This window comes from Daldinia caldariorum, assembly GCF_022478825.1.
Source record: "Daldinia caldariorum strain CBS 122874 unplaced genomic scaffold F4812scaffold_2, whole genome shotgun sequence".
Lineage (NCBI taxonomy): Eukaryota > Fungi > Ascomycota > Sordariomycetes > Xylariales > Hypoxylaceae > Daldinia > Daldinia caldariorum.
Genome location: NW_025953038.1, coordinates 2,006,074 through 2,029,541, shown reverse-complemented (window position 1 = coordinate 2,029,541; position 23,468 = coordinate 2,006,074). Strand labels below are relative to the sequence as shown.

The 23,468-nt window shown below is 46.9% G+C and overlaps 7 protein-coding genes across 7 annotated transcripts; 1 reads left to right on the top strand and 6 right to left on the bottom strand.

The window, feature by feature from the left end:
- Positions 1–1,818: 1,818 nt before the first annotated feature.
- On the bottom strand, positions 1,819–3,606 carry F4812DRAFT_455701 (uncharacterized protein; the record flags this gene model as incomplete). Its single annotated transcript, XM_047936867.1, has 5 exons — positions 1,819–2,519; positions 2,733–2,904; positions 2,963–3,097; positions 3,157–3,243; positions 3,316–3,606. The coding sequence occupies 5 exons, from the start codon at positions 3,604–3,606 to the stop codon at positions 1,819–1,821; spliced, it is 1,386 nt and encodes a 461-aa protein (XP_047793909.1).
- An 837-nt stretch (positions 3,607–4,443) lies between these two features.
- F4812DRAFT_455700 (uncharacterized protein) lies at positions 4,444–4,844 on the bottom strand (the record flags this gene model as incomplete). The annotated part of the gene is made up of 2 exons (XM_047936866.1): positions 4,444–4,575; positions 4,686–4,844. 2 exons carry the CDS (start codon positions 4,842–4,844, stop codon positions 4,444–4,446), a joined length of 291 nt encoding a protein of 96 aa, XP_047793908.1.
- Positions 4,845–5,586: 742 nt separating this feature from the next.
- F4812DRAFT_414680 (kinase-like domain-containing protein) lies at positions 5,587–7,404 on the bottom strand. Its single transcript, XM_047932911.1, has 2 exons — positions 6,482–7,404; positions 5,587–6,427 (listed from the first exon to the last, which is right to left on the bottom strand). The coding sequence occupies exons 1-2, from the start codon at positions 7,039–7,041 to the stop codon at positions 5,644–5,646; spliced, it is 1,344 nt and encodes a 447-aa protein (XP_047793907.1). The 5' UTR covers positions 7,042–7,404; the 3' UTR covers positions 5,587–5,643.
- A 3,261-nt stretch (positions 7,405–10,665) lies between these two features.
- On the top strand, positions 10,666–12,439 carry F4812DRAFT_184834 (glycosyl hydrolase catalytic core-domain-containing protein). The gene has a single exon (XM_047930062.1). The coding sequence runs from the start codon at positions 10,825–10,827 to the stop codon at positions 11,932–11,934; it is 1,110 nt and encodes a 369-aa protein (XP_047793906.1). The 5' UTR covers positions 10,666–10,824; the 3' UTR covers positions 11,935–12,439.
- Positions 12,440–12,492: 53 nt separating this feature from the next.
- F4812DRAFT_467611 (uncharacterized protein) lies at positions 12,493–15,586 on the bottom strand (the record flags this gene model as incomplete). Its single annotated transcript, XM_047938679.1, has 11 exons — positions 12,493–13,936; positions 14,116–14,186; positions 14,264–14,375; positions 14,471–14,507; positions 14,568–14,658; positions 14,730–14,766; positions 14,825–14,897; positions 14,966–14,977; positions 15,119–15,258; positions 15,338–15,391; positions 15,457–15,586. The coding sequence occupies 11 exons, from the start codon at positions 15,584–15,586 to the stop codon at positions 13,026–13,028; spliced, it is 1,668 nt and encodes a 555-aa protein (XP_047793905.1). The 3' UTR covers positions 12,493–13,025.
- An 899-nt stretch (positions 15,587–16,485) lies between these two features.
- F4812DRAFT_414675 (uncharacterized protein) lies at positions 16,486–19,347 on the bottom strand. Its single transcript, XM_047932910.1, has 3 exons — positions 18,506–19,347; positions 17,505–18,448; positions 16,486–17,444 (listed from the first exon to the last, which is right to left on the bottom strand). Exons 1-3 carry the CDS (start codon positions 18,749–18,751, stop codon positions 17,081–17,083), a joined length of 1,554 nt encoding a protein of 517 aa, XP_047793904.1. The 5' UTR covers positions 18,752–19,347; the 3' UTR covers positions 16,486–17,080.
- Positions 19,348–21,501: 2,154 nt separating this feature from the next.
- Positions 21,502–23,174, bottom strand: F4812DRAFT_414671 (CAP Gly-rich domain-containing protein). Its single transcript, XM_047932909.1, has 2 exons — positions 22,268–23,174; positions 21,502–22,089 (listed from the first exon to the last, which is right to left on the bottom strand). The coding sequence occupies exons 1-2, from the start codon at positions 22,502–22,504 to the stop codon at positions 21,601–21,603; spliced, it is 726 nt and encodes a 241-aa protein (XP_047793903.1). The 5' UTR covers positions 22,505–23,174; the 3' UTR covers positions 21,502–21,600.
- Between the last annotated feature and the right edge of the window lie 294 nt (positions 23,175–23,468).

Sequence of the window (23,468 nt, the reverse complement as noted above, 5' to 3'; positions counted from 1 at the left end):
GGCATCTTCGAACGATTTAGAACGCAAGAATAGCCAGGTTAGCTAGATATAATAATCCATTCAGTGGTTCAGATGTAATGGGTAGCATGTTTACTCGGACTTGGGTCTACAAATTTGCTAATTACATTACATGTCTGGATACGCTTTACAATATTGATCTCGCGAAGCGAAGTGAATCTAGTGCATTGAGATTAACTATGATAATTGTTGCCCATGATACATGATAACCTTGTTTGTCACTATCGTGGAAGTAGTATACGATGAAAGAGCCCCGTCGCTCACTCATCATTGCCAGGTATCTACCTAACCTAACCTACTAGGTATATATGAGGTAGGTAGGAGGTAGATAATCTTTACGTTTCCGGTTTAGTCGTCTAGGTCTTTTTTTTAATATATAAAAAGGAAAGCTTATCTAGATGACATCCGGGTTGACTCCGTATACTACTGCAAAGTAAGCACATAGTCAAGGGTTGGTTCATGCATTGCACTGCACCCAAGGTCGACAGAACACGTAAGCAGGGTTTATGCGATATCAATTTCGTCTAGCTATCTGTATCTATCTAGTCAGGATCAGGATGCGTTAGGTGCCTAGGTATGTCATCGGGACCTTTTCATTCGTTCCGCGAGGTTGAGTTACGTATGTAGGTACCTAACCTATGTAATCCCGAGAAGTAGAGATAGGACTTGTGGCGTAAGCCATGCGTGGGTTGGACGGAGTTCAGACTACTAGGGGCTTGGGTCCGGGGTCCGGGGTCCGGCCGATGGAACTCGGGTAAGCAAGAAGAACGAGTAATACCTTAGGTACCTACATAGTGGCATGTGTGGAGGGAGGAGAGGGGGGGGATGGGGCTGTGCCGCGCGATGGCGTGGCGTGCATAGTTCATTGTTCAACCTCCGAAGGATTGGGGGAGCGAAGGATTACATTATACATACCTACTATGTAGAGGAGAGATAATGAGGAAGTTAAGGTAAGTTAAGGTAAGCTAAGGTAAGGCAAGGTAAGGTAAGACTCAGACTGTGCTGATAGTCCTGGCAGCTCGGTATTATGTAGATAAGCATTCGGGAACCGACGACGACAACGACGACGCGAATGTTTTTTATCTCTTCTTCTTTTCGCTTCTTTTTCTCTGCCGGGGGGGTGGGGGTGGCTTTTGTTCCCGGATAGGATAAGATACCTAAGATACAGGACGGGGATTATATTAGACATTACATTACCTCTAGGTAGACGTCAGACAGGGTTTATTGTTGCATGATCCGATCCGGATGCCGGTTGCGTTAGTACGATACCTCCAGTCCCTCTAAGCCTTAAGGTAAGGTTTAGAAGAGGACCCGGTTATAAAAAGGAACCCCCGCGGATTTGTGCTTGGTGGGATGGATGAAGCTATTTACATTACAGGTAGGTAGGTAGATAAACTACCTAAGTTGAGCAATTGCAGCGAAAGATGCTACTTAGAAGGGGAAAGGATGTATAAGCTTAATCGTGATTCCTTGCATAGCGGCGAGCAGCGGCGAAATATCCCAGAACGGCATGCCGAGCTAATGCCGTATCCTAGCCGCTCCTTCGGTATATCAAGGGACGGCCCGTAACTTGAAGTAGAAAGCTCCCTAGTAGTAATCTTTCGCTTTGGTTTGTTTCTTTTCTTTTCTTTCTGCCTAAACACTTGTGGTTAATGCCGTGATGCTGTTATCGTGGCCTACGGTTTCATAAGTAAGCCGGCCTAATAAGTTGCTCCCTCCTTACTTACCCTTACCTCCTACCGCTTATTTCGGCGGAAATCCAAGTACGTAAGATATTGCAAGTTAACAGTGTGGTCTGGATCAACGCAACGTCTTCCCGAAGAACGTCGGGTCCCTGTCGAGCTGCTCCACGACCCATACGGGCCAGTCATTGTAGCGCCGATGCTCGGCGTCGACCTGGCGGTTGAGGTATCTGAGCCATCGGACCATTCCTCGATTCATACTGCCGTCCTTCTTGTTCTCGTCCCCGCCTTCCTGCTGTTGCTGGAACTGCGGCTCGCGCGCGCGCAGCCGGTGCTCGGTCTCGGTTACCGGAGCCATGATCTGCTTGACCGCGATCCAGTGCGCGGCGAGCAGCGTGCAGGTCTGGCTCTCCGGGTCGACGAGCCGCTGGAACTGCGCGTGCGGCAGCTGGATCCACCACCCGTAGTGCTTGCACAGGATCTCGTAGGCGCGGAAAGCCGACTCGCGCAGGGCTGTGGCCATGTCCAGGAGCAGGCGGTAGTACTCGGACTCGACCTCGTGTCCGCATAGGGGTTCTAACCCCCGGATGCTGGAGACAGCCATGTCGACCCAGTCGCGGCGGATAGGGGGCAGTGCTTCTATGAAGGGGCGGAGGAGCGCGGCGGGCTCGTTCTCGTGGAGATTGTGGAAGAGGAATTTAGTGTTGCACTTCCACATCTGGATCGCCACAAGTATAATACCACGGCAGAAGGTCATGAATTCGGCCATCCCGTCTTCGAGGACCACGGACTGGAAGGTCAGTGCGAAGCAGGTTGCAACTGATTAAGGAGAAGCCAGTTAGTGTGAAAATAGACTGTATCTGTGGCTTGTCTATGATAACAGCAGAGTCTAAGAGTGGCGTTCCTAGCTTTTGGTAGCTTATAGGGGGAAATGCTATCTCATGTGAGAGTGAAAAGGGGTTATGAGGTACTTTTTCCAGTCTGTCCGCCCAAGAAATAGGGGTGGCTAATAATAAAAGAGGTCATACATACTAAGTGCATTACCTTCCTCGAAGGTATTTGACTTTGGGACATTGCTCAACGTCTTATTAATCGCCTTGATTGCCTTCAGCCGGTGCGACATCGCGAAGGTGACCAGACTTGGGTCCTGCGACATAAGATCCGACGCCGCGAGGCCTAATATCGCGTGCATGAGATACTCGTACTAATATTTCCCAACTAATTAATGCTACAATTCCGCATTTCATTATTGCGATACGTACATTTTGTGATAGACATGGGATCTCGTGAGTCCATATGTATTCGTTCCCTATCGGCTGATGGGGAAAGCACGCCAACAGGAAATGCTGGAAGAACCGCATATCCTGTAGGCTGAACAGCGGGACCTGATGCTGCGGCTATACTCTTGTTGGTAACTATCCTTGTGGCAGACAATGTTCATAAGGGCTTCACATACTTGGTGTATTACTTGGGGAACTGCCGGATATTCACACTTCAGTCCCGTCTTTGTACAGTGTGCGCAAGCCGGAAGCGTTTCTTGACACTAGGCATTTCTAAGCATTAGCATTTTGGACTCACGATGGTTAGGTACACACCAGCCATAAGTCCTGAATACCTTAATGCGACGTTTCTTGCAGTTGTAACACCCGCGGCGACTCTTTGTGTGACCCCGTCGCTCATGTCTTTGTTTCTGAGCTGAGTTGCCCCTGGCGAGAGCGGTCGTTGCGGACACGTCGCTCGACATGCCGAAACTGTCATTTAACGCAACGGAAGAGCCGGCAGTGCCATTTCTGGTTGGATAACTGACATTCTCATCAGAAGTAGAACACAGGTGATTGAAGTTATCTTCACTGTTCGTGTTGACCCGTGGAAGGATCCTAGGCTGAGTTGGATTTAACGGTCTCATCCTTGTCTAATTGTCTGAGCTGCTTGCGATTTGACTGAACAGGTATATTCACAGATAGGTTGGAATCAATATAGAGAATAAAACCTCATAGAGATGAATCTTGAAGAATCGTAAAAATCTGTTGAAATGAGTTGGGAGTGTTAGCTTGCCAGCTTGCCAAGTTGCCAAGCATATTACAGACAAGCCTCAGCTGGCTCGTCCAGCCAATCATGTCGCGTAAAAAGAACGATATCTGATTGGTCATTTTGACTACGATCCTAAGCTGTGTTGGATTTCAGCACTTTCAGCTATATTAGTCAACTTAAGGACAACGTATAGCTACCTACCTACCTACCTACTTACCTAACATCGAAGTATATGTATATAACAACTATTGTAAGTCTATGGTAGTTGTTGAAATTGTCGTTACGCAATAGGAGAAAAGGGGAAAGGAGTATATTCTCTGAATAGAAACAAGAAATTAGAGAGGATTGTTCGTCAGTATGATCTAATTAATTTTCGTAATACGGTAACACTCAACTGAAGTTGAAAGCAACATTTACTATTAACACATTGTAAGGGTTCGGAAGATAGCTATCAAACCTCTAGACAACCAAAGGTAGAATGATGTCAACTAGGTATCACCACATATAAGGACAGTACTGTAACACACGTTTATAATCAAGAATAAGTCAGTTCTGTCGGGGGTCTTTTGTTGGAATTGTATCCTGATTCCTAGAAATGAATCATACCAAGGTAGGTACCCAATTGGGCCTACTCGTTCGTCCAAATACCTAACCCGAATAACCTAAACGGCGAGGAGACAAGAAAAAAAGATCACAACCGTTGTAAACCAGGTTAATGCTTATTCTTCTTGCCCTTGCCCTTGCCCTTGTCCTGATCCTTGTCTTTGCCCTTCTTCCCGTCCTCACCCCCGTTGAGATTATCAGCATCTTCTTTTGCTTTTCTTGCCGCCGCCGCCGCTTCGGCCTATAGGTAATTCGCGTATTGTTAGTACGAATGTTTGAATGAGGAATAACTACCCAAGGTAGATAATAATGAAGACGGGGATTGGGTTAAGTAGGTAGGTAGGTACTCACTTCGCAGTCCCCGCAGACCTCGGTCTTTAGATGGATAGTATCGTGGCGAAGGCACTTTATCTGATGCGCAGAACAGTAACCATTCAGCCGACGACAGTTACCCTTGCTCCCGTTCCGCAGAGGGCAGTGATGACGAGGAGAAGACTTGCGGTCCTTCATGGTGAATACTAAACAACCATATTAAGTTAGACAAGGGGGTTTACATCAAGCAAATAGGTGTAACCAGCAATTGAGTCTCTTCGTACCTTGTTAGGATGAAGGTTTAAGCCTTGGTCTAGACAATGACAACAACTTAAGTTGCGTATGGATCGTTAATAGGGACCGTAGAAGAGTGCGTAAGAGATTCGCGAAGGACCTCTTGAGTGAGACCTCGGGTCGTAATCGTGTGAAGTCAGGGTCAATCATATCGTTCTGAGTTCTTGGAATGACGTTCGAAGTAGTGTCTTGTATGGGTAAGAAACAATTGTATCGGGGAGAGGCACAAGCAGCTATTAAATAATAAGAAAATAGAATGTTTTGATAGGAATGACACATTACGAAGCTCGTCCGTAAATATGTACCTAAAGTAAACGTGTAAGTGCTGTGAATCATACAAGAAGCACAGTGTTTGAAAGCTTTTAGTTGCGGGAAGTGCGCAACTTTGGCAAATATTGTTAAAAAAAAAGAATCTTAACAACTAGTGGATTCTAAATAATGGTGGTCGCTATGAGGAAGTCACGCCTTATTCTAATAAAACTGTGTTGGGAAATGGCAGCACCTGGCAACTGCTTGTTGTAGCAACCCGAACTTTCCTAAGCAACCTCTTTTACCTGTTATCACATGGCAACGCTACAAGTGCATGGCTACCGTTTAAGATGGGTCACTATATTCCTAGCTTAGTAGTGATGATAGGAGGTACTTAGGGGTATTGCTAAATTCTGTTTAAGAACATCAAGTACTTGAATTACTAATTCTGCATCTACCAATCCACCCAAGCACCAGTGCTCTCATCCTGTTGTATAATGACACCCTCGCCAGACCAAGCAGTAGTACTATAGTTTTGTATAGTAAAGTAGCCCTTCTCTGCCTTGATATCAATCGACCCTTCATCCTCCACCGAAGTGATCCCGCTACTTGTGTCTGAAAATTTATCCTCCTCGCTATCAACATAAGTGCTTGATTCATCATGATAAAGTTCCTCCCACTCTTGTAGCATCTTTCTGGCTTCCTTGTAGTCTTCATTGGAACATAAACCACGGATGGCGAAGTGAACAAGCTCTCTCATCAACCGATAGCAAGGCTTATATGCAAATCGAACATAGTCTGGACCAGCCGCCTCTTCAAAGAGCTGTTTGAGCTCGCGTCCTTCTGGCGTTGGCGGCTCCTCGTTGCCTGTACGCTCGTCCTCTTCTTCTTCATCCTGCCATGCCCATAGCCAAAGAGGCGGCTCGCAGCACATGAACTGGGGGGCGAAAACCGCGCTGTCCCAGTCGAGAATGGCAGAAATAACAGGAGAGCTTGCGTCTGATGTAGGATTGACCAGTATGTTGCGCGGCTCCAGGTCTAGATGCGCTAGAGAAATGTGGCAGTCGTCAAACCAGCCATAATCTTTCAACTCGGCAGCCATTTCGCAGAATTGGTCAAGAAGACTGGGTTGGATGATGGAATTGGGCCGGACTTTTAGCTCGGCGGCTTTCTGGTCCTTGAAGATGACGTCAAGCATCTTATGGATATCTTGGGGAAGAGGAGGATCTCGAATGTCCCTAATCATTGTTAACTCCGTACGCTGCTGTATTACTGCTTTAGGGGAAACTTACTCTTTTTCAGGCGGCACCAAGATAGTAGAGGTTGCACTTGTAGTGGCTAGCATTTGGGAATAAAGATGACCAAGTTCCTGTGCAAGCTTGCACCGCTCTTCATGGGTGAGTTTTGGGTATGCTGAGAGTAGAATTTCTCCAGGAACGCGGTTTTGGATCATGTATCTAGAATTGAGCTCATTATTGTCCGTGTGGTCGAAATTAATGACCTTCGGAACCGGAATACTGTAGTGTTTTTGCAGAAAATGCAGCGTGCCAACTTGACTGTCCAATGGCTCATCTGAAAAACGGGGGACGCGAAGAATGTATTGGACATAATTGTCCGGTTGCTGAGCTGAATGTCGAGATATACCGATGATGCGATTGAATCCGCCTCCCATCATACGCTCAATGGTGATCTCGTCCACAGTGGCATCGGGCCAGATTTTGTGAAGAGCTAAGTCGAGGACACGATTTCTAAACGTGACAAATGGTTCTTGTTCAGCATAGTAAACTGATGAAGATACCGACTCGGTATCGGAGCCGCAGCTCGAGTCGGAATAGTTGCTATACGAAGACATCGGACCGGAAATCGAATGGGCCGAGAGCGAATAGGTAGAAGTTGAATGATTTGATGAGCCGGCAATCTTGAAGGTGATGCAGAGCCGATTTTAGTTTAGGTTGATGAATGGAGAAGGATGTTGAACCCCGGGAAAGTTAATGAAGAAATTCATAAAGGAGTGAAAATTTCTAGGCAGTCGGGTTTAAAACGGGTTAAAACAAGAAAGGGAGGAGATATTTGTTGTATTTGCACCAGAGATTTATGTTGAAAGGTTGTTTGCTATGGAGATGATTTGTTCTTGTTTAGCTTGTTGCGCAAGAAGTAGTAGCGATAGTAGCGATACCTAGTAGTGACCTTTAAAACCTTAACTGAGGTTTCTGAGAAGTTGCCTAATAAGGAAGCGACCCACCAAGCGAAATCAACCACCGTCAATATAAGGCATGTGCGCACTTAGATTGTATTCAAGTACATGACTTTCGATAAAAGAGATGGAACGAGTGGAGCATTTGTTATCGGTTATCATGTGATAGGTATGTAATGTTTAGCATACTATGTACTGCGTGCTACCTAGATCGGGCGTTGTAGTCGTGAATCCTCAAGTTTTACAGTGCCAAAACTTGCATCGCGGCGCGGATGAATATGTCATCTATTTACTAAAATATGAAAACATAACAGGTATACTGCAGGCTTCATAATATCGCTGATTCATCTCGTCTTCTATCCAAACAAAAACTTAGTAAAGAGGCAAGTTGTAAATATTATCAACGTATATCTGCAATGGGCGGCAGTCTGGATATAAGGTACCTGATAAATATATATACATATATATTTCCTTAGGTAGCTATTTGCATCTATGCTTCTTGTCTTACCTTTCAGAAAGGGTCTGCCACCGAGTTTTTATATTATTGTGACGTGTCTAAGCGGTGCCTAAGCGGTGCCCTGTACGTTGTTTGTACTTGATGAGGAATTGTTTCCGTAAAATCTCATCATCTTGTACGCTTATGCATCAAGAAATTGTAACAGGGAATCAGCGCACTCAAAAAAAATTTGACCATCGTCTCTGAAATTTGATAGGTCGCCAGATTGAGCCACATGTCTCTCATAAAGTAATCTAGCTTCTCTTTTACAAACGGGCTCGTTTCGACGCTGGGAGAAACCAGCCTCCTATAACCACTTCCTAGCTTAAAGAAAAAAACAAATAGGTAAAAAGCATCTCATATTTCTACTCATGGATCAAGTTTGTTGATGTCGCAATAGGCTATTGCTAGGTACTTAACTCAATTCGAGGTGGCTATTAATATCGAAGATCGCCCAATTAGCGTCCGGGGAGTGAAAGAGCCAAGCTTTGATGCACCGTTGCAATGGACAAGGGGCACAGAATCTTGGGGAGCAAGGGCATAGGTATGGATAGGCATATGTAGGTAGGTAGACATAACAGCCCATAACAATACATTATAATGCCGATTCCCGCAAAATCTGTATTACAGCGCATTGTAAACGCATTGAAACAACAGTGCCGCAATTAGTTGTAACGATATTACTTGGGGACTAATTTCTCTCCCGTCTCACAACTACGTCATTTGTGCGGCAGCATATATCTTCAAAAAGAAGAAGCAAGGCATAAAGCAAACGGTGGCGCCGGAATCAGGAGAAGAGCGGAAAAGCACAAAAGCATCTCTCGGTCGGCTTGCCATAACGGGCCACTCACGGCTCACGCGTGGATCGAGTCGTCTTTCGAATCGTATAGAATCAGGGTTGGGAAAGCACTAAAATCTGCACGTAGACCTTGCACATGGACCTGCACCTACACTTTTTTTCGTACTTGAAACCGCCACAGCATCTTGCTGAAAAATATGTCCCTTTTTTTTCTGCGAAGATTAACCAAACAGGCAAGGTGATTTGAAATAGAACTCGGTACCGATTATCGTGAAGACTGATACTGTTTTAAAGTAAGCCATGAACTACTATAGTAGGATAGAATTAGGATACAATGTATTTGCGACGAATTCTAGAACGAATCAAGAAGTTGGGTTAGGAGGGATGATTCTTACTGGGATGTTGAGATGTATTGCGGCGTATTTCTTGTTGGAACTCTAGTGAAAAAGTACGAGGCTATACACTAATACACTGTTTTCTGACAACCCCCTGGAATCCTCCCTGTTCCTGCAGCTCTAGCAGCTGCACATGTTACCCTAGCCGAATGTAGGGTGGTCCTAGTTCTTGATTGGTGGGTTTCCTACGCTTGGCAGATTTGTTTGGCAGGTTTGGTACCGAAGTCCTCGTAAACATGGCACACATGGCACACATGGCGCAATAGGAATCAATTAAGCACTCTCTTGCTGAACCTTCCCTACATAGAAAGGCAAATTAGGTATATTTAGCAATGAAGCATGAGGCTGTTTATGTAAAATGAATCTAGAAGGGAATGCCCAGAAAAAAGGAAGAAATATGTTTGAATCATGGGTGATGGTATAACTATCAAAGGCTGCCAAGAAAATTCCTTTCCAATTGTAATAGCCTTTAAGAACGAATAGCCTGCCTGTACCGAAGGTATTGTACTTTGTATGATCAATGTACAATATCCAGCGTACCTATGTCAGGTACCAACGTCTACTATGTAATCGCAAAGTCAATACTATGTACACTATGATCCTAGAGCACCAATAGGAAGCCATGGGGTTGAGCTGACTTTCGTCTGAACTTGCCGGACTTGGTGGGAGGTTAGGTACATAGTAGGTTAACTGACAGCGTCAATGTTTAAGTCGATTTGCGTTAGTTAATCGGGTTCAACTCTGGTCCAAGAGATCTTTTAGCGTGCCCTGGTACGATTCTTACCCGTCTTGGCGCTTAGTCCGGCTCTAAATAGCATATCCTGAAGCTGAAAAGACGCTAGGAACCCCGGCTTAGCGGTTGGCTAGAAGAATCTAGCCACTAAAAAGGGTGGAAGGTGCTCCTTGTAAGCTGTCACCCCCCCTCCTTTTGCCCCACAGGCATCCCGATTGCTGGATGAACCTGCAGGTACGGCAGGTACGACAGGGTACAGTAAGTACCACACACACACACACACTTACATTGATTCACTCAGGTCTGCCCTGCGCACCAGGCAGTTACTCACAGCCATCAGCAACATAAAACTCCATCCACAGACCCTCTATTTTCATTCCTTTCTCACTCAGCACCCTTTTTTTTTTCTTCTCGGTTATCTCCATCGAGAATTACCACTCTTTTTTCTAACCCTCGTACATTCATTTCTCATTTCGTGTGCATTTCGTCTATAAGGTCGCCAGTTCGACCTATCCCATCTCACTGCCTCACTGCTTTACTGCCTCACCTGGAGTCGTGACTGGCATCGAGTTGATAGCAGCCTAACCACCTTACATACCTAGTTACGACCTGTGTGTTGTCCCTCGTCAAACGTCGCACACTCAAGGCCGTAACTACAAACCAATATTTATTGTCCAAGGGTGCAACTGACTTCTTCATCAAACTCGCATCATTCCTTCTGCGTCTTTGATAGACTGCACCACCTGCTTTCCGCCTTGTCGCTGGTACCCCGATACGCAGCGCGTACAGACCCCTCTCCCTTCGACAATTTCATTCATTTTAGACGATATCGCCCGATACGTCGTCTCTTCCCTCTTTTGACTGGTCTGCTGGCAACTTAACACTCCTTCCACGGAAATCGTATAGTCGACCTTCGAAAAAAAAGAAAGCACAACTTGAGATCGTCAAATCGATTACACTTAAGAACATCACTTATACCATTACTAGCGCTCATTACCGTTCGCGAATTTAGTCCAAGATGCACGCCAAGCTCAGCATCCTGGCACTTGCCGCCGTCGCTTCGGTCCAGGAGGTTTGCGCCGGCCCTGTCCACCGTCACAAGCACCCCCAGAAGGATGTCGTATACCAATACGCTGACGTTGTCGTCGTCACTGAGTGGGTCACCCACACTGTGACTGCCGGCCTTGACCCCACGCCGCCGCCTGCACCGGTTGTCGAGGCTCCCGCGGACCCGTCACCACCTCCTCCGGTGTCGTCTGCTCCTCCTGCACCGCCTCCCGCGGAGTCGTCTGCTGCTCCTCCACCGCCTCCCGCGGAGTCGTCTGCTGCTCCTGCACCGCCTCCCGCGGAGTCGTCTGCTGCTCCTCCACCGCCTCCCGCAGAGTCGCCTGCTCCTCCACCACCGCCACCTGCTCCCGTCAGCAAGCGAGGTGCCGCGTACAATGACCCGCGTCTTGTTGAGGCTATGGTGAGCCAGACCGACAAGATCACATGGGCGTACAACTGGGGATCTGATTCCGGTGGGTTGCAAGCCAAGATTGCCTTCTACCCTATGCTCTGGTCTCCCGCACCTGATCACTCCGGCAACTGGGATGAGAAGGCCGAAGCTGCCATTGCCGCGGGATCCAACAGCCTTCTCAGCTTCAACGAGCCAGATATCCCTAGTCAGGCTAACATGTCTCCTTTGGACGCTGCGAACGGTCACAAGCAGTATATGAACAAGTATGCTGGCAGGGCTAAGATCAGTGCTCCCGCCATCTCGAGCAGCCAGAGCCCGGGTATGGGTATTGAATGGCTCAAGAATTTCTTCGATGCTTGCGGTGGCCAATGCCAAGTTGACTTCTGCGCTGCTCATTGGTACGGACCCGGAGGTGACGATGGTGCGAGCCTCTTCCTGGACCACATCAAGAATGTTCACGACGCTTGCCAGGGCAAACCTGTCTGGGTTACCGAGTTCGCGGCAGAGAGCGGCGATGTCGACCAATTCATGAGACGCGTCACCGAGGGACTCGACAGTGATGAGTTCAGCTTCGTCGAGAAGTACTCGTACTTCATGGTCAACCAAGGCAGCCTTATGTCTTCGCCGACGCAGTTGAGTTCATTCGGCAAGATCTTCGCGGGTATCTAAGACAGCTTCCTTCGAGTGATAGCAATTTTCTATTCTTTCATGACTTCATTTTTGGCGTGTTTAAGGAGGGGAAAGGAGGGGAAACAACGGAAATTTTGCATGGCGAGGGAACACAAGAAAAAAAGTTCGATATTTCACTTCTTTGTACATAATTCATAGTTCGGCCGGCCTCGCCCCAGTTTGAGCCCGCTGGATATCCATCTGGATCTGCTTTGCTTTACCAAACTTGTGTCAACATGCGCCGAAAAAAGGGATATCTTACGGATCAAGGCAGATTCATGAAGATACGAATGAATAACAACGAAATGAAAGTCATCTTTCAAGCTTTCTTATGTGTTGCAGTGGTTTACCTAGTTTAATTCTTTTTTTTCTTGTTTCGCATGTGCAATGTGCCCTATGCTCTCATAAGCAAGCAGCATTAATTACCTACCTACATAGGAGGTAGTTTAGGAGGTAGTTGTCGTTGAATTATTATGCTTTTCTAATTGAACAACACGTTTAAAAGAATGTTGGGAGACGGTGACGTAATATTAAATTCGTAAGGGGTAACTTGTAAGCCCTGTACCGAGGTACACACAATACCTACCTAAATTTACGTGTGTATAATCCGTAAGTCTAGGTACCTCTGTTGATTGTTGAATTGATCATTCCCTTCACCCGCGCGATTTATTACTATTTATTATATGCGAAGCATTAGATTAGACATTACTTACCACCTATAGGGACTAACTAACTACCTAAACCTTGCTTGTTATAAAAATCCTGCTGAGAGACTATATAATTGTAAAACACACGAAAATAGGCCATGCGAATTCTTATAACATAAGAACTGACCTTTCTTCCCCTGACAACTAACTGACACACATATCTCTCTTTTTGCAGATTTTTGTTTCGTTCCGAGTTATGCGAGGATGCCGCGGTCGTCGCATAGATCACATGCTTTTGCTCCCCCCTCCTTCCCCCCTTTTTTCTTCTTTTTTCTTTCCGCTTTTGTTTTGACTGACTGACTGACTGATTGACTAAGTGTTTTTTTTTTCCTCTTTCTCTCTCCCCCCCCGTACGTAGGTACCTAACGTAAATTAATTACCTACCTAGATCCAATCCGCCCCCCTCCGGCCGTTCTCCCCGCCCCTCCCCTCTTCGCTGCGTCCCACCGCCGCCTCCCCCCTCCCTTGGACGAGCTCGTGCCACTGCGACGACGACGACCCCCCTCCCACGTCTCGGTCTTCGAACGCCAGCTGGCTGATGTAGTACTCGCGCCGCGCGCTCCCGCGCCGCGAAGCTCGCGGCGCCCGCCCGAGGCTGTACGACGTCGACGGTATCGAGGTCAGCGTCGGCGGCGGCGGCGACGTCGACGTCGTGACCGTCGTCGCGGACCAGCCCCCCCGCCGCCCCCGGTACTGCCGTATCCGCTCCAGGTCCGCGGCCACGGCCGCCGAGACGTTGGATGCGCCCTCGCGCGTGGGCGTCTGCGCTTGCCCGTGCGCTTGCGCTGCGGGGGTGGGAGGACGCGATTTGCCTAGGCCTAGGGCTGCGCCGTCCGTCCTTGCGTCCGTTCGTGCAGATGGCGGCCGCGGCGGGCTCGTCCACGCGCTGCTGCTGGCGCCTCTCTCGTTCCCCGCACTGTTGTCGCTGGTATCCCCGTCCGGGCCGTCGTACACGATGGAGGCGCGGAAGCCGTCGTCGTTGTCCTCGTCGAAGCGCGAGGAGGACCCGGCTCTGTGGTTGGACGCGCTGCTCGCGCTTACGGCGTCGGTCTCGGTGTCGGGCTCGAGGTCCCCGAAGATGTGCTCGTACTGCGACGTACTGGTTGTTTTCAGCGGGCGCGAGATGGTGAGTCGCTGGCTGCGTTGGCGGGGAGGTCGGGGGGGTGGTGCGCGTGGGGGCGGACGATCCGCCGCTTCGTTGTCCGGTGGGTGGGAGGGAGGAGACGAGGACGCAGCGGCGCTTGTAGCGTCGTCGCGTAATGTGACCCACTGGATAACCAGCGTGGAGAACAGGACTGTCAACTAGTTAGTTGGATGGTTACCGAGGTAATGCTGTCTTGCTCTCCTGCGAAATGTAGGATGGTAACAAGCGGGCAGATTAGGGGTGATGTGTATCCCACTCCAAGCCGTAGAATCTGGCAATATTGCTGTAGTAATGATGGATCGTTAAAAAAGGGGGGGAGGGGAGGCTTACTATCTGCGTTACAGCATGTAAGAAATACCCATCCTGGCTCGCCATCCAGTGCCAACAAGACTACAAGGTTCCTTTAAGTAGGTAGTAATCCTCTTAGCTTACATTCTTGAGACTACACGAGTTATTGTTCTGCAAAGAGACCACTTACACTACACTCGAGGTGGTAGTACATAGAGCGCCGATGAAGGTCCGTATTGCTGTAGAGCCTAGATTTGGGGAGCTATCCGGCGAATTGGAGAGCCTCTTGATCGAGTAGATGCCTAGCGAGCAATGTCAAGGCGGTTGGTTAGCTAAGGCGCCTTACGTTGAGAAGAACCGAGAAATCAACTTCGAGTATGGTGATAAGAAGCCTTACTCCATAATGGGTTCAAAAATAACGCCGTGATGTATAACTGTTCTGTTCTTTAGCCTCGTGTCCCATAGACTGAAACCACGCAAGGTAGAAAACATACGTTTGCTACAACATCCAGGGTGATGAGCGGAATCAGTGCCTGTCTCTCTATGCCAACAATGCACTGCCCCATATCCATTCGTGCTTTGCGGCTGTTGTGTAGTGGTTGTTAGATCAAGTGATAAATTCCTCTTTCATTGCACAGTCTTCTCTCCGAACTTACTAGACGAAAGTCAAGATGCATATGATCCCAAAAATAGCTATCCAGAAGTAAGCAAGCCTCGTTACAGGTAGTTAACCGATAGGATATAGACTGACTGAGTACACCGAATAAATTAGAGATGTAGAGCTTCGAATCGACCCGCCGTTTTACGCCGCCTTGGGCAAGAAACTAATCCACTCGAGTAAGACCATATCTATAATTTTGGGAAAGTAAGGAGGGCTAGGCTGTGTACATACAGCTTTTTCGACCTGAAAGATGTAGATTAACTGCCCGGATAGAAACGTAAGTATAGTTCCTTCTTTACTTTGATACGAATTGCGTTCTTACAATCTGTTGTTACATCAATATTAGTACATGGACGTAGGGGGGAGAGTGAGGATGGAACAGACTTTGGATGTCACGTAGAAGAATAAGCACAGCAAGATAGCCGCCGAGCAGACACCTAGATTCGAGTCGACGCCTATGCCAAAGTCGACAATACCCGATCCGAAAACGAAGGCCCAGGAATCAGCATAGATTGTAAATACGACTAGCAATACGAAAAGACACAGTGTTAACTATTGATACATAGATAGTACAGAGCTCTACTTTGGGGAAGTTGGACTTACGCAGTGTAGCGAGAGGAAGCCGTGACCATGCCTTCACGGCGAGCGACCGTTGTGCTGCATCTGGTGTTAGGATACGCCTACGCGAGAACTGAACAGTATAGGTAAGATGGCCTGCTTACTGAGGAAGCACGACAGGACGCAAATTGCAGCGAACGAGAGTATGACACTCATAACGGTACCGGCGACCGGCCTAGTATAGGGAACCGGCGGCGAAGACGCGTCGTCGCGAAGTGATAGAAGCGAAGCCATATCGAGTTATCCCATACGTTCCTGATAGCGCACAACCTAGCAGAATGGCTATTGTGGGAATGTCAAGCTGTTAGCGAATGGAAATGGTATGGATGGATGGCTAGAAGAGTAAAGGAGAGGGGGGAAGGATGATTTACTGGAGTTGGCCACAAGAGGACAGGTAGAAAGATGGAAGCGAGGCATAATAACATAGAGTTCAATCTGTTGGCCCCGGGGCTACCATAGCGGCCTTGATAAGGTTGTCGGGTTGTCTGAACTCGAGGGTACGAAACATGCTATAGGTGGCATGTTTCGATTTACACGAACTTAAAATAATACGGCCTCCTTTTTACCAGAGGTAAAAAGGAAAAGAGGATGGCTTTCCTTACTAGCCTACCGGAACTTAGGCGACTACTTGGGCTGAGCTACTTACTGACTGAGATCTACGGATAAAATCTACGTCGATGTCATGACGAACAGATAGCACAACCCCTAAGTTCTTATGTGAACGCTACAGTTAATAAGTATCATGAAGATCTCGTGCGTCGAGCCTTCTACGCGAATACCATACCAACATATCAGCACATATATTTCAAGCTCATGTCTATGGCCGTGTCGACGCACTTATGTATTAAACGGCTTACGACTTTAGACTCGGGTTAGCAGGGCCTGATTCAGCTAGAACTCGACGCGTTTAGGTTTCTGAACCTAAAGCTTTTCCCACCCCCTTTTCCCTAATCTGAGCACACCCACATTAAGGTAAGCAGTCTCTTACCCTCGCCACCGGGGAATGTAATAATACGAATTTCTACTAGCTGTTAACATACCCAAGGCAACCGGGATAGTTCGTCTATAGGATAGGAGCTTGTATTAGGCAAGATGTAGTCTACTTCTAAACACATGGAACACTTCTGTATTACGCAGCTAAGCTATGCTTCACTTGACTCTTTACGTGGATAATATCCGTGGCGCGGCCGCCGTAATAGATTATACGGGGCCGTGGATTACGAATATACACAGCACCCTGTAAGAGGTACCCTAGTTGAGGAAGTCGACGTTTCGATAAAGTGAATATCTATAATGCTAAATGAGGCGGACCTGTCCTGCAACAGTTCGGACACAGAAGAGCGTGGACCAAAAAAAAAAAAAAAAAAAGATATAATATTTGTACCTTAGGCGTCATGTCCATCGCCGCCTCGCTCCAAAACTACCGCTTCTTTCGCGCCTAACGCCCGCACAACCCTAGATTTATGATTGCAAACCAGGTAGACAGCTCAACACCCACCAACGCCAGCCAATGCAACCCGTTGTCCTGATACCTAAACTTCCCACACAAGATTGAACGCCGCTCTATCCGAGGTACAACATCCCCTACAGTTCTTATAACATCACCTCATAACCACATTGAAACCGCGTATCGCATTATTTATCACAGTTATGTAGCTTGCATCGTACATTAATTTCCACGCCGAACAGGAAAAGAGTTGGTATCCCTGATGAAGTACCAGTGCGTACTCAAGCCGCAGATTCACTTGTGGATGGTAGGTCGCTCGGAGGGTGAGCCCTTGTCCGAATATGAAACTTCTCCCGTAGACGGTCTGATAATTTCGCATGTCGATTTCGGTCTTCGGCTGACACGCCCTGTGTCTGTCGATACTGTCTAAGAGCTTGAATACGCTCGTCTACAGTAGCATGGCGCAACCTGTTCCAATCTAGGAGTCGGGACCTTCGTCGTCTTTGCGACGCTTCTGCATCGTCCTCGGGTGGAGGAGCTAAGTGGCTGTCAACAGGATTGTTGTTGACTGGATCAGTGTGAATCGATGGCCAGATACCATCGCTATCTCCTTCCCCTTCTTCATGTGGGCGAAGGTCGAGCCGACTAGTTGCGTGCTGATTAGTTTTTTTGGAACGCCAGACTACGATGATTTTGATGACTTACCACAAAGGACAGGTGCCAGACACGTTGACCAACCATGGATCAATGCATTGAGGGTGGAATTTATGGCCGCAAGGGAGTACTCTCACATCTTCTCCAACCGTAAAGTCTTCAGTGCAAATAGAACAGCCGAGGCGGTTATCTTCACTTTGTTTATTGATGGCTCCGTTATCCTGCGATGGGCCGGCCTCTGGGGCTTCGATGGAATTTGAAGTAGCCTTTGCTGCCGTATCTAGAGACGATCCTCCTTCTACGTTGCCTTGTGCCAACTCGTGCTGTGCCGGCGGCGATGAATGCTGCTGCCGGTCTCCCGAAATGCTCTCAAGTTCATTTTCCGGATCCGGTTTTACAGGTTGAGGATCTCCAAACTTCACAATAGGGAGTGTTTCCAGAACGGCTCGCGCTAAACCTCTTGCCCGGCCCTGCCTTTGTCTTCCGCCGTAACTAGCTCTCGGGCCGTACCTTTCGGGGTGGCGATGCGCTCGGACCGCTCCGGTAGCGATAATAATAAGGAATAGCAGAGTAATCAGACCAGTAATGCTGTATAAAATGCTCATTGCAACTGCCGAATTGCTCCCGCCCTGTGATTGACCAATGTCGGATTCTTCATCGGGATCAGGCCCTGATATTCTTGCATGAACTACCGTATATTCCGCAGTCTGATTTTTGATTTCCCATGCATCTGACTGATCGGTTATGGTCCAGATAGATGTGAATGGCAGATCGGTTCCATTAAGAGAGCAACAGCTCCCTTCGGAAGTGCTAAATAGCAATATAGCCTTTGGTTGCTTGTTCATGACCACATTCAAGACATCATTGGGAGTGATATAGGAGTTGTTGGTAGTCGTATCGCATGATATGTAGGTAACAGCATCTTTGATATTGTCATCAAGTTCATTATAATTGCTCTCATCCACGATGGCCATGTGGCCTTCCACATCGAAAGTCTGTCATGCATTTTTAGCTGTGCGGCGTGGACAGAATGGGATCAAACAATGCTATACCTGTAAAACATTTCTATTCTGATTCAAGCCTGCCTTATCTGTTAAAGGGGCAATCTTGTAAGGGATCAGGACAGGACCAGACGCGGAATTTAACTGGAGAGCCATGGCGTATTCTTCGTAAGAGCTAGGAAGGGTTTGCATCGGACTTGTGGTAGCTACCTGGGCGGATACGACGGAAACAATACAAGTGATATAGAACAGAAGGTATACCGCTCTGGCGGCTGTAGCGACGGTCGACGTCGCCATGTTGGGATTACTGTTGACTTTCACACGATCGGCCAGCGGTTGTGGAATTTTGCAGGAAAGAGAAACAAACGGAAACGGAACCAGGCCGGCAAGAAGCAGGAATCAATCCGAAAAGTATATTAACCCTTGTATGAGGACAGCCCTATCTAGCGCCGTACACGCAGGGCTGGTGTCGCATCTCACCACCGTTCAGCATGAGAGCAGACGATTCTTCTTTGGAACTTGTGGCTTTTCTCTCTCTTTTCGATTGACAATAAGCGCTCGGCACGCACTACAGATATCATTAGGAGAATCGGGTATATTCGACAATGCTAGCGGGAATGCGCGAGGTTTTAAGCGTTTCCTCGGTCGACGCACAAGGGGATTCGAGGAATAATGTTCGGGTTGAAGGCGTTCGGGTTGATGATTTGATTTGGAAGTGACTGGAGTGACAAATAGAGAGTTGGGTGGGATGTGGGGAAAAGGTGGTTTCCCGACGGTTGCAGCATAAGCCATTCTGGCATTGCACCTAACGGATTTGACGGGATTGGGATGCCAAGATCGAATTGACGACTAGTCGTAACTTCCCTAGGTTAAGCCGCAACGACACTAGCCCTAGTCCAGCATGCTTTGTTTACCTAACTCTCCCTTACGTAGTAGGTTTCTTTTAGAATACAAATAACTACCTACTAGGGTACCGTTTTGACAAAGAGATAAGTGGATACCTAAGTGGTGCTGCTATTCTCTATGAATGGTTCATCATAATAATATGCACCTATATGGACATTTCGAGACGAACATCGTTTTGATCCCCTCTTTATTTTAAAGCAAAGCCATCTTGGCAGGTTTAACAACAATGATATTACCCGGTGCACAGCCCTTCGAATACGTGGACAGACATGTAGACGGACATGGTGGATTACTGTGATTACTAGTATCAGACGGAAGCTGATAAGAAACTTTCAAGTTTAGCAGGAACTAGCTATTGTATCAGCTGTCTTGCATGAAAAATTCGGCTGTCTGTTACAACCCCCGCTATTGTTAGTCAGGTTACTCGCATAATTAGGTACCTAGCCATCTCGTACCAAATTTGTATTCTGGGGTAAAATTCGAGGAGTATTCCGGCACTATAGTTGGTTAGTATAAATTGAATTTGACATTCTTTTGTTAATACCTCCTTGGTAAATCTTTACACTGTGGTGATTTCTAATCCACCTTTCTTCATGAATTATTTCATTGTTCATTATTTTAATTCATCTTTCAAATCACTCCCTTATTCCAGTCGTGAGTATTTGTAATTGGGTCGGATTTCGGCTTAGACCATGGTGTACAATACCGAAGCTAATATATATTCCTGGCTGAAATTGGCAGGCGCTACAAATATGGAAACCTCAAACACCTTTAAGACCCTGGTCCTATGTACGTATGTCAGATTCAGATCTGATTCACAACTTCTTTATGGGAAAGTGCACGGCCCTCGTGTTCGAAACCTAGATACCTCTGTATAGTAGGTATGCAGTAAATAGCTTAGGTAACTACATCAATATGTGCAACTGAATGCCCGTTGGTTCCATTGAGGTCACCACTTAAAAGAGGTCCACTACGCTTAGCTGGACACGCTTTCGTACCTTGTAGTTGTTACCGCATAATTGTTACCACGGAATTGATTTGCATTGGCTTAATGAGGCTCTTAATATTTTAGTATAGTTTCTATTATCTTATTTATAATTTCATTTTGAGGCTTAAACCGATATATAATCATTGTAACATTGCAAGAGGTACCTCGTTGATTCTAAAGTCGTAATATACATAAATTCAGATATCCCGTGCTAGAGAGTTCTTAGATCATTGTGAAACTAAGATGGGGTTTTGATTGGCTCTACGATTGATTATAACATGAGGTGAAGTATAACCACCTGACATGGTCCTCACAGGTCTTAGTCAGGTGAGGGTGAGGTAATATTTCAAATTGGACAGCTTGACAAGCTGAGAATCATGAGTACTGGTCTTTTTTTTAGTCCGAGTCAGCTGAATGCCACTCCTTCGAAATTACTGTCCTACAAGCACCTTTTCCCTCCTCCTGGGTACGACCTCATGTAGGTAGCACTGTTGTTTCTCGGTGTCTTCGGCAATGCTGTGGCACTGAATCTAATCTTCTTAGAATGCATATGTACGATTCGACTACATCCATTTTCTACGCAGAGATCTGGTGTGTCTTAGACGCCAGATGTACGACGGAATGTGCTACATAAGTTGGCGTTCTTATTCTACAAGACCCCAAGAACGCGCTCAACTAAGTATATTACAGCACTTATACAAGACCTGAGATATCAATAGGTACCTTAGGTAGTATGCCCAAACTATATTAGGTACACTATTAACTAATAGTCTAATATTTTTTTGGTTAAAGATTTCCAAATGTTCTATACAATTGTTGGGGCCAATGAAGAAGTATCAATTTTTGAATCTGGTTATGTGATTTTAGCTCTGGAGTATTTTTTTTGCCCCCCACCATTTTGAGGGGTTAAGTATGTTCTAGCTCGGGGCAGATATAACCAGAAGATATTTGAGTTATTTGACTGATCGTTTGTTAAGCATCAAGTACTTTATCCCAGAACATGATGGCTATAGAGTACTTCTATCCCCATTTTCATTCCTACAATCAAGTCTACCTAAGTAGTTTAGTAGCGACTGGGTGTTCCGCATTGGAAACGAACCTTCTTATTTTGTACTGATTGCTTTGGTATCGTCCCTTATAGATAAGTGAACACGCTGGTGGGAATACTCGTATTGGTTTTGTGTGTTAGCTATGGAAGCTATGGAAGCTACACCGGATTATACGTAGACAGACAATGAGATGCTCAACTATATCATATTTCTTCCATGTCTTCCAAATCATTGAGCACAGGCCATTCACCCACTTCGACCCTTTCTGGCCTTACAAACACACCATGCTTGAGCGTAGACTCGGTACCCCAGTATCTGGTACCTCCGATGCTACCGTCATTCTTCCCTACTGGTTCGTCAAGTTGAACCCCAACCCAAGCACCTATAGAGCCCGGGATCTCTTTTACCTCCCCGACGTACTTCACTTCTCCTCTACGGGTGTCGTCACCACCAACTCTGCATCTCTTGCCTACCTCTATGCCCCTGCTCCTGACTTCAAAGTCAAAAGCGTCGATCTTAGCCTTCTCCAAACTGGGAGCATCTGGGTTGAAGCGGCCTAGTTTTTCGGCCTTTTTCCACGCCAAGACCGAGTCGGATTTCTTCTCGTATTCCTCTGGGGGCATGATGTATTTCTCAACGCCTGACGTGTCATTGAAGTTCAGCTTGGCGCTGGCTGGACGAGTATCAACAATCTTGGTGACGGTGGTGTTAGTCATTCGCTGCTGTGCATGATGGTAGATAGGACACATGCGGGCGTATTCAGCCGACTAGTGGGATGACACGTATCGACGAGGATCAAGTGCCGCGGCAGCAATGACCAGCTCGATGGCTGCCCACTTTAAACGCGTCTATGGGAACCAGCTTACTTACATGCAGTTCTGCATAAGCAGATAGGGGGAAACTCGATAAAAGCACAGCATCTTCATCTGCAGCCTCGACTGGAATGGAGTCTTTCGAGGCAGTTTTCAAGCTAATGCGTTGAGATGAAGGAGGAATGCCCGTGATAGGCTCAAGTTTCCTTTTCAGTTGAGTGATCGACCATGACGGAGTGATTCGTCGTTCTGAGATTGAATTCTCGGAGATGACTTGCAACGGAACATCCGCCATTGCTCGCCTAGACGGTAGTACTACTTAGACGAGATGATGACGATTTTGAAAGGCGTATAACGGGGGACGATCTCTAAGCTTCAATAGGATCAGGCAGACCCTCTCCCACTCTTCCAATCTTCTAATTACACACGGTGTAAGAAGTGGTGTGTACAACGCGCGCGAGAGAAAGAGAGTGCTAGTGAGGCTCCTGATCTTGCAACGGTTTAAGCCTCAATCCCCACAGCAGCTCGGTAAGCTTTTCTCGGGCCACACAAATGAGATTGCCGCTAGACTCGGTAATCTGTTGAGAACACGAGACTGTTGGGCAATATCTGCATGGAAGAAGGCAAAACTTCCGTTGTAGGCGCGTTGATGTATTCGGCATTCACAAGAATGGGGGGATGTAGTTTGGAGTTTGGATCAGAAGAGAATGAGGTAGTAGGCAGCAAGGGTCACCTGTAGGCTGTAGCAAGGGGAAACGGTAACTAAAAAAGACCGCCACACTCTGCAACCTGCAAGCCACAGCAGTTTCCACATTACCTAAGGTACCTTAAGGCTTATGTACCTAACATAAAAAGGTAGTACGAAGTACGACTATGTAGGTAGGACTTACCTCCTCCTACATCTCATTATGAGGTACCTACCCGGTAGGCAGTACATTGACTGTTACTTAGGTACCTAGGTAATGGTTACCTGCAATGCAGGGAAAGTCTTATGATTTAAACTGGGCTGACAGGTTATATGTATGAGGTAAACTTCTCAAGCTGTTTCCTATTTTGCCATGATGCTTTGTCAATTGTCACTTGCATAGAAGATGCCTATCTGGGCATTGTACAACCTTAAGTTATGCACCCCCAACATCCCCCCTTTCCAAACTTTTCTATCTTTTTTGGCTTCTTGGTATTTACTTTTTCTTTTGCTTTTTGTTTTCTTTCTTTTTTTTTTTTGCAATCTTGCATATCGCACTTCTGATTGCGTCCGC